The sequence below is a fragment of the Phalacrocorax carbo genome, chromosome 13, assembly GCF_963921805.1.
Source record: "Phalacrocorax carbo chromosome 13, bPhaCar2.1, whole genome shotgun sequence".
Classification (NCBI taxonomy): domain Eukaryota; kingdom Metazoa; phylum Chordata; class Aves; order Suliformes; family Phalacrocoracidae; genus Phalacrocorax; species Phalacrocorax carbo.
In genome coordinates this window covers 1154442-1164241 of record NC_087525.1, presented here as the reverse complement: position 1 = coordinate 1164241, position 9800 = coordinate 1154442, and the positions used below count along the sequence as shown (strand labels likewise).

Below are 9800 nucleotides of genomic sequence, written 5' to 3'. Positions count from 1 at the left end.
GATGACGGCCCGCCGCAAGGGAGCACGCGGAGCCTCTCCACACCATTTATGGCAGTTCATTCTATTTAAAATATATATAACCTATACATTCATATTACACACGCGAGCAGTCAGTGACAAGCGGCGGGAGGCCCGGGGGGCATCGGGGCCTGGCCCAGAGGCAGCCACCACCCTCGGTCCTCCCTTTCCCAGAAAGGTGCTGTGGTGACACGGCCCCAGCTCCCCTGGGGACACAACACGTGTGAGAGGGGTGCTGCCCCCCAGGGAGCGCCCACCACAGGTGAAGGCAGTGCAGGTGTATCTCCAACAAGCAGGTGACTTGTTCAGCTGAAAGCCCAACTAGGCAACAAAGAGCTCGTAACACACAACCTGTTGCCCCTAATGGTGTATCTGCTACTGACCACCACCTTTGTAATCAACTCCACTAAGGTTTACAAAACAGAAGATGATTGATTGACCAGTCCCCTCCAGCTCGTCACTTTGAAAGCTGCCAAGCCACCAGCATGCAGGCACTTTGCAGAGAGCAGCGCGTTGGCTCCACAGGCTATTTCAGCCAGCTCCAATCGAAACTCTGGAAGAAGAAGCAAGGAAAAGTGCAGGAAATGGCTGTTGAATGTGCATTTCCAAGGTGGTGACCAAAGGACACTCAGTATCCAGCATCTCTCTCAAAGAGTCATGTCAATCTAACTGCTGAAAAGTTATCTCACAATTTCATGACTCTGCCCCCGATGCAAAATCCCCCATGCTTATTGCAGCACTCGGGCGTATCACAGACTCTACTCGCTTTGGGAATTACATTTTGTGCCTGCATGAAACCTGCTGCTGGGGTTGCCAGCGCACCATGGGACATAGTGATAGCACACAAACACAAATGGGAAAGAAAGGCAGACTTCAAGTCAAACGTGTGCAAGAGTAGAAAAAAGGTTCTTATAGTTATTGCTTCTTTTTCCCTCTGTTTTTTCCCAAGTAAACTGAAGAAGACAAATCCCATTTTCTGCTGCTTTGCTGTTGCCTAACTTCTCCCCTTTTCCTTGCATCAGGGGACAAAGAAACCAAACATAACAAGAGGTGCTGATCTGCAGAACATGATTCCACAACAATGAATAATCTTTCTGGGCTAAAGCATGCCAGAGACAGATGCTGCAGCTTGGAATGAGATAGGGGAGAAGACAGACACATGGATGATTAACAGGTAAGAGGCCAGTCATATGGCTTCTTGCTTGTCTCCAGCCACAGCAAGGAAATGAGGCAGGAGAAAAGGCTGTATTACACAACTGATACCAATCCTCTCAGGAACTGAACAAAGACAAACAAAGCATTCATCAGCCAATGGATCAAGACCAGGGTATGCATAATTAAGGCTTTTTCCCCCACTAACATAATTACTTTGCCTTAATCAGTAGGTGTTTTCATATCCCCATTCATATTGCTCAATTCCTTGCTATTAGTGTCATCTGCAACTTGCACTAATGTTTTTAATTTCACTGTCCCAAATAACTTAGTAACTCCAGTAAACTCTCAGTTCACTGTTTACTATTATTCCTAAACATCACAACATTAAATGCTCACAAATTCTAAGAGCTCCATTTCATCAACCCCTCCATTTCCCCAACCCCGTTCCGTGTTATTTCAGCAGTTACAACTGGTAAACAGCTTCAACTTTTTTATCTCACGAGAATGGAAGTTATCCCTACGGAGACCTTTGAGAAGCTTTTTGAAAACCCAAGGAACAGCATATCAGTGCATCTTTGACTTCTTTACAGGACTGCAATAAATTTGTGAGACAATCTCAGGCTAATAGAAGCTGTATTGACTCTTCTCCATTATAAATAGGTCAAACCTACACCCCTAATTGTCCGTTCCTCATTATGCTTATACAGGTGCTTCTATGATACAGCCTCTAAACTCAGCTGAGCGCCTCTTCTGAAAGACCAGTATTCTGTCGTGGCTCTTCATTCTTCTGCTAACTGGGCTCTTTTGAGCAGTAACTTACTAGCCTTAATTAGTAGTTCAGGAACAGAGTTTCAGATTGCATTAAAATGTCTGGGTGATCATTATTTGCTTTTGTTATTTATTGCTATTTCAAATACCAATTTGTTCAAAGAGCCTTCTTAGGACTCTGTAAAGCCCCACTTCTGCCATAAGGAGAGCTTCGGTTCATGATCAGAAAAGGGCTCTGGAAATGGAGAACCCTGCCTACTCCAGGGCAGGGACACAAACCAGGACTCTGCAGTTGGGAATGTGACCGGCATTCAGAGCATGCTGTACCAGCCAGAGGGTCCCACAGAACAGCCCGCTCCACCACGCAGACTGCTCGGCTGACACTAGCACCAAGTGCTACCTTCCATAAGGACCAACATGTTAGCAGAGTCCAGGAGGGATGACAGACAACACATGCCAGCCACAGCAATTCACATCATCACAAATGATCCTATTTAAAGAGTTCTCCACACCCCCAGAGGGCCTTGCTGTGGCTTTTAAAAATCAGGTCATCAGAGCTACATCCACAGACTTACCATCATGCTGTTGTTCTGCTCCTGTCTCACCTCCTGCAAAATACTGCTAAAGAGTTCGAGGTAATTCAGATTCTCTTCTATCACATGGACAAAATCTTCCCTGCAGGGAAGGGAAGGCATAAGATGACAGATTTAAAATACAAAGTAACTCTAACATCAAAAGGCTCTGCACTGGGGGGTGGGGGGAATACCCAAACCAAAAAGACAACACACTGATTTATACAAGTTCTCTGCAATTGTAAGAGCTACCCTGAAGAGCACAAAAACATGCCTCAAGGTGGCACCCTGCAGATCCCCACCCTGGAAGCATGAACTTACTCTCCTTCCCTACAGAGGAACTGCACAAACCACACTAAACCCCAGCCTTTACAGAACCGAGGAAGCGGGCTGAGTATGAGGAGCCTGAAATCACTGCACGCTCCCCATACAGCTTACACCTCTTGACTCTTTGTACAGTGCCTTGTACTGTGAAGTCATGGTTCAAAGAGGAGCTCTGAGGTGAAAATTGCCCGCAGCAGCAGATAGAAAAGAGGAAGTGGAAATGGTTGCTTAGGGTTTCAGAAAAATCAGCTGACTTCCAGCAAAAGTCTGCTTAGATGTGTTATCTTCAGAACCTCGGTACTTCCCTGACTGCCCAAGAAGAAAGAGATGGCCAAATGGTTTGACGCTGATGTTTGCAATCCCTGCTCCAGCCCCCCAAAACCAGCAGTGCTGCAGATTGAGGGCCGAGCAGTCTTTGAGGAGCATCGTCCCTTCTGTTATGCTGACTGGAAGTAGAATTGCTAATGAAGCAAAGAGAAAAACCCCTCAGCTCCTGACAACTCTCTTACTCAGCTAGGACTGGCTGAGAGAGCGCGGCCTTAATAACCAAATCCAATCCCAAGACAGAATAACATGACATGCAAGAAATGAATAGCACAGTACTAGCTGATGGAGATCACAAGCTTTAGCTGAGAGCGGTATGTGGAACCTGCTCAGGATGAGAGAGCAGAGGTTCCTAAATAAAGATTTCAAGCTAATTCCTGATATTTTAGAGCATTAGTAACATATGAGCTACTGAAATGTTCTTTTTTTTAAGGATAAACCCAAGATATTCAACCAGATGCATTGCTTAGTACTGAGCCTGACTTCAGACCTCCATTTGAATTAAGACTTTTTAAAAATCACTGAAGCTGTAAGAAGCACTAAATATGGCCTGATTTATCTGGGACTTGCACCAGAACTTGGGAACAAAAAGAAACTGCATTTTGGCTCAAAATCTCATTGCTGTATTCTGCTGTGGTATGGCCAGGTTACTAAAAATCCAGTCAGCATTTGAATAATGCTGCCTTCACCCTAGTATGCCAAAACTCTCCCTGCCTGGCCTATCCGAAATCCACCACATGGGATGTGGTGAAGGCACGCCCCTCAGGTCCCCTCAGCACTGGAGACTCCAGTGACAGAGGACAGGATTTCACAGTGTATGCATACAAAATGGCTACGCTGACTTCTCTGCAGTGGCCTCCTTTCCCAACAGCTCTTACCCATCTTCAGGATTTGCCATAGATGACAGAGGGTGAGGTACATTCCCTGAGGAGCTCTGTGGGAGCCACGTGGCTGCCGGAGTTGAGGCTGTTCCTTCCAGGCTGGAGCTTACAAGTGATCGAGAAGAGCTCTGAGTCTAGAAAGAAGAAATTAATCTGCTGTGATGAACAAAGGAAGAATTGAATCAGGCTTAATTAGTTTGCATGCAAGACTTGCGATTAAACATAAGCACTGTTTGTAGCACATACACGCAATCTAGGCCATGCCAGTGGCTGGCAAGTCAGCCAATACAACCCCCCACAGTTCTGTAAATAGCTGGTACCAGATGTCTCCACATGTAAGTCACCCATGTTGTAGACGGCATGTCTTGTACAATTCAGAATTAGGAGGCGGTGCCATGTCCTAAACTGTGAGTCATGCACAGCAGCAGCTCTCCTGGCAGGTGAAAGACACACACATTTTCTATGCTGACCTTGAATGTAGGCATGTGGAAAAATGGAGACTGCTTCAGCTGTATAGTCACTATAGTTGATGCAGAAAAAGCAGTGTAGTGTTGAAACACTTTAACCAGGAAAGCACCTATTTTGCTTTTGCAGCACTAAAATCATGATAGGTTTAATGCATCAGGCTGAAGTTCACCTATCCCAGTGTACGCTCTCCAAGAGCGGCCAACACCAGATGTTCAGGGAACACAAAAACAAGGCACAAGGCATAGCATGTCTACCGTACTCCAGCTGCCACCAATTTGCAGTTTGGTGACTTACTGGGACCAAGGACTCCTCTACCGGGCTTCTTTTCCATGAGTTTGTCTCCCTCCTTTCTAAACCTGTGCCAACTTTTAGCACCTCAAATTTCCCTTCTCTACAGTAAAATCAACCATCAACCAAAGGGAAGTTGTGCCTTTTTGGTCTCTTCAGAGTTTCATTTGATGTCCCCTGGCTCCTGCATTGGAAGGAACAGCAAACAAATAGTCCAAAAGCTACTTACGCAAGCAATTTTCAGCAAATGCCATATCTCCCTTTGTCTTTTGCCCTGCATCTGCATCACTGAGTTGTCAGCTTCCTTGATGTTATTTAGAGCCACTTCAATCTTTGGAAGCAAGTCAATGATCTTCTGCTTACAGCCCAAGAGCTTGCTATAATAAAAACCAAAGACAAAGTTACTTTCCAGCTTGTGTGGCAGTATGTTTTGTCAAAACCAAAAGCCTTACTTTGGGATTCAAGAAAAATTCTGTCCAAACATCCCTTTCTCTTAGGACAGCACTGTGATAGCTGCAGGTACGAAACCTGCAGGACTGGAGGGACTCCTGGACTTTTCCAAGTCCAGCTGAGACTCAAAAAAGCAGGCAGATGACACTACTATCAATACCCACAACATAAGCCCTTCTTATTTGAAGTGCAAAAATTGATTCTGATGACAATGGACAGCACAGCAACTCAACCATAGCATTTTATTAATCTCTGGTCTGTGTTGGTCTCTGTGGGCTGACCATACCATAGCTAACAACTTACTTTATGGGATCTACGAAGCATAAGCCACACATGAAAATAAAACTAAATTATGTTCTGTGGACTACTGAGATCAGTAGTCAGAAATGACATTTTTCTGAGCTACTTGAAGAATTAATGAGCAAATCACTCTGATGTCTTCTCAGTTGTTACACTATTTATTTTTTTATTTAAGATTTTAATCCCAACCAAAACACTGGCAGACTGTCTCATTTTAAAGTGAACTCTTGGATGCTAACCGTACAAGCCATTGCATTCTCCTCTCCTTCCATATTAGCTATACATTAGAAATTAAGTGGAAATTCAACACAGACATAAAATAACATTGCTATGAGAAGCCAGTGGATAGAGCTTTTGGGCTCTGATCACCATGGTTTTCCCTTTCCTGCTACAAAGCTACAAATGATGCAAGTTGCACTTGTTTGGGTTTTTTTGTGCATAAAGTACCTGAGATGGCCAAAGAGCTCCTTGAGAACTCGGTCTTGGCTCTGTACTGTCTGTACAATGATCTTCACCATGTCCGTGCTGTCACTGTAGGCATGATCTGGAAGTGCCATCAATCACCACATTAGTAAAATGCTTTTCAGTGAGGAGCCACTCTGGACACAAATGCCCAGAGTCAAGGAAAGATTTGACTTAACAAGTGCAGCCAAACAAACCGAAATGATGAAACATCTTAAAATCTGTCACAGTCTCTCATTAGGCGCAGCTTTTCCTTAATGTCTCCTCTCTGCAGTAACAAATACAGTTCCAGCCACTCTTGCTGTCTAGATACTGGCTTCAACACAGACTGCGGGTGGTTGCCAAATGCTCTTTCTGCTCAGCAGTTACAATGTTTGGTACATAATAACCCCCAAACACTGGGCTCAGTCCAGTATAATTAACAGAGAAGAGGGGAAAAAAGAGACTGCCCTTGGGTTGGAGCAATGACAGAGGAACAGCAGTTTTTCCCATGTTTAGGGGGAGTAAAGTACTGGGGGCAGGAAAAAAGGTAGAGAATGCCAGAAGGAAAATGTGTTCAGGGCAGATGCTCCAAGACTGAAAACCAGAAGACAAACCCAGGGCTGAGGAACAGGACTACAGTAATTTGGGAGAGCTCTAGGCTCAGCAAGAAGAAATCAGCTTAAGGTATGCCCTTGAGTCTGGTTAACTATCATTTGCCTTCTCCTATTAAACAGTATTTTCTGGGTTTGAGTGCAGAAAAATTAGTAATGGGGTGTAAGTGTGAGACAGCCTTTGAACCATCTCCTTCCATACCTGGAGGTCTTGTTTTTAATTGCTTGTACAGGTCTATGGCTCTCTGTTCCCTTTAAAAAGAAGAAAATGATTCATACGTGTATCAACAAACAGGTGGCTCAAGAAAAAAAAAAGCATTACAATTAAGTTATGCCTTGCTGAACCTCATGCATTGGAGCTGCCATCTTCTTCTACAGCTAGTATACAAGTATGGCATTTGGAACACAGGGATGGTCTTTCTGTGATGGAAACCAACCCTTCCTTAGAAGCTCTCTCTTCCTCTGATTATGCATTTTTTTTTCTCAGATAACCATACCTATTGGAAGTTATTTTCAGTTTCAAATTTTCACGACTCAGCTGTGTTTTCTTTCCACTGTATCCTTAATTATGAAACTTAATTTCTGTAACTATAGGTACTTCTGTACAACTGCCTGAGAAATTCTTGTTCCTGTTCAGCATTTTGCGCCTCAGTTTTACAGTGCTATTCTGCAACTGGAAAGAGACAGCAGCATCACAAACAAGGAGGATAGTTTCTCTTCTTCCCATTAAATAAGTGTTATTTCTTTCAAATATTTCAAAAGCAGCCAAACACTGAAGTTTCCATCCTTGAACAAATCTTCACTGTTCTAAATCAAGTCTGTCAGAAACAAGTAGCAGTTTAGCCAGTTCTAGCTCTGGTTTTGGGCCCTCACCAGGCCGCCTCTTCCCCTTAGCTGCCCTTAGATCACCCTAACACTGTTTCAAGAGATCATGCAAGCTGCCTCTGCTTATTTAAGTCAGCATTTCTAATGTGCGGGATAGTTATCCATACTGAAACTCATGCATCAGCCAAGGATAGGGGGAGGTGCTCTTTACTCCTGCTGCACTGGGAAAGAGAGAACATTAGCATCCAGCACTGTAAGGTAAATTTGAGACATCACCCAGAATCCGCATGTCTCGTGGCTGTGTATATCAAACCTTAAGCTAGTGCTCTGCAGTATGCTTTGTGACAGCAAAGAGCAGGAGACTGACTGTTCTCCAATCCTCACTAAAAGGAGTAGCTTTAGACCAGAATAGTCGACACCTTAGGGCGCGCTTTAAAGCGCCTTGCAAATAGCTGATACAACCTTGGGTTTGCAGTGGTTAAAGTGCTTAAAAACAATGTTTTATGGGGCAGGTTCATGATTAGTTTAAGCTGCTCTGAACGTGGGCTACTGCTGCAAGAGGTCGTTCCTCCCTTCCACCGCTTCCCTCCCCAGTGCACCAGTTCTGCTGCTCCTGCAACTACACATGGATGAAAAGCAACTTAGTTGATCTAGTTCTGCAAAGAGAGAGCAGGGAGAATGTGCCAGAACAGGCACATTTCCTCCCAGAATACTCAGTCATTCAGAAGTGTTCTTATTAACAACAGATTTGGTGGCTATTCGATCCCTCTTTTATAATTGCCACTTGTGCCCTCCACAACCACCTAAACTACAATAATTGTTTCCTACATCTTCTTAGGATCCACTAAGTAATACCACTTAGCTCTTTCATATTTTAATACTTCTTAAAAACTAAATTTCAAACTTCCATATATTCAAGTATCCATAAGTTGTTAATTATCCTTACTTTGAAAAGACATTGTAGATATTTAACAGGATTTTACAATGATCTCATGATTTTCTCACTCAACACTATAAAATGTACTCTTTTTCAACGCAAAAAGAAATCCTCTGCATTTTTTTGTATGAGACCAAGATGTATCTTAGGCTCATCCTCTTCTAAGATGAAGTTTCATAGTGAGTGACAAAGAAGTGTCCTGTCTTCCCCAGCTGTGTTTTCCATGTTTCCCCAGGTCTAGTCATTGCACAGCTACAGGGTAAGTTAGGTGAGTTTACTTCTGCGACTGAATGTTAATCTTCCTTGCACAGCTAGATTTCAAATAGAGCAGTGTGCTATCCTGCCTTATGATGCTGCCAAGCGACCATTAGAACTTCAAGAGGAGGGAGGAACGTACAGCCACAAGAGGTGGGATCTTCCCTTTCCCCAGCAAAATCATCTTAAACCAACTGCAAACTACTCTGTACTCTCAGTTTGCAAAAAGCAAGGAGTGCATTTCAAAAGTGCTGATGCAGCCACCAACAGAGAAAAACCCCTCAGACACTGAAATAAACGAAATCCATTTATGTGCAATAAAAACAATAAGCAAAGGACTTACAAGCTCTCCATGACCTCTCCTTGGCGCCTTGCATATGGACTTTTTTGAAGCTCTACAATCTCTGTGTGCAGAGCCATGATCTGCTCATCCAGATATCCAATATCTTCAGCCTAATGGGGAAATGTAGGTACAAATCAAACTGAAGGAGGGGAGCAATGAAGTAGATAAAGATCTCCAGAAGACTTGTTTGGATAATGGACTGATCCAGGCAGAGTAGTGTAGGAGAAAGCTGCTCTTTGACATGACTGGCTGCTACAATAATTGAGGTTATCTCCAACAACCACACTGGATGAGAAAAAAATCAGCTTCTTCATAAATCATATCTCTTTGAGATGCACACTGCACACACATGCTCACCAGCTTTACATACATTCCAGCAGTGAAAATTTATTCTCCTACTCTGACAGTATGGACAGAGGGTGCTCTCACATTTTACCCTCCCGTACACATTTTGGTTTGACATTTTTCTCTGGTACTTCACGTCTTCCTCAAAGCAAAATAAATGTTACCAATCTGATGGCAAGCCCCCATAGTAAGTTAGGTGAGGCAGCCATCAACAAAATTTCTGAGCGTGAGGAGTAGCCATGTGCTGCCAGACATGCACTGGAGATCCCCAGTATGGCTAAGAAACCACTGGTCATCGTAATAGGTCTTAGCACTATGGACTGTGGCCACTGATTTGCCTTTCTGAGAAAGTACTTTGAGATATTTCAGCTTTTCCTTTCTGACCTGGGGCTGCAAGACCTGAAAATTGAATGTTTCCCAGAACATACCCCTTGCTGAAGCTGCAGAAGTACTTGGTATGAGGCTATATAAATGGGATGTGACCCCTTGACC

At 43.8% G+C, this 9800-nt stretch overlaps 1 protein-coding gene across 1 annotated transcript in view; it reads right to left on the bottom strand.

Annotated features, from left to right (window-relative positions):
• Positions 1-45: 45 nt before the first annotated feature.
• The window catches only part of CHUK (component of inhibitor of nuclear factor kappa B kinase complex), a 31682-nt gene continuing 21927 nt past the window's right edge, over positions 46-9800 (bottom strand). Inside the window, exons 15-21 of the mRNA XM_064464515.1 lie at positions 8964-9073; positions 6806-6855; positions 5996-6092; positions 5028-5175; positions 4040-4176; positions 2517-2616; positions 46-571 (exon numbers count right to left, since the gene is read on the bottom strand). Of these exons, the coding sequence (XP_064320585.1) occupies positions 545-571; positions 2517-2616; positions 4040-4176; positions 5028-5175; positions 5996-6092; positions 6806-6855; positions 8964-9073 (669 nt within the window). The 3' untranslated portion in view covers positions 46-544. The remainder of the gene's footprint in view (positions 572-2516; positions 2617-4039; positions 4177-5027; positions 5176-5995; positions 6093-6805; positions 6856-8963; positions 9074-9800) is intronic.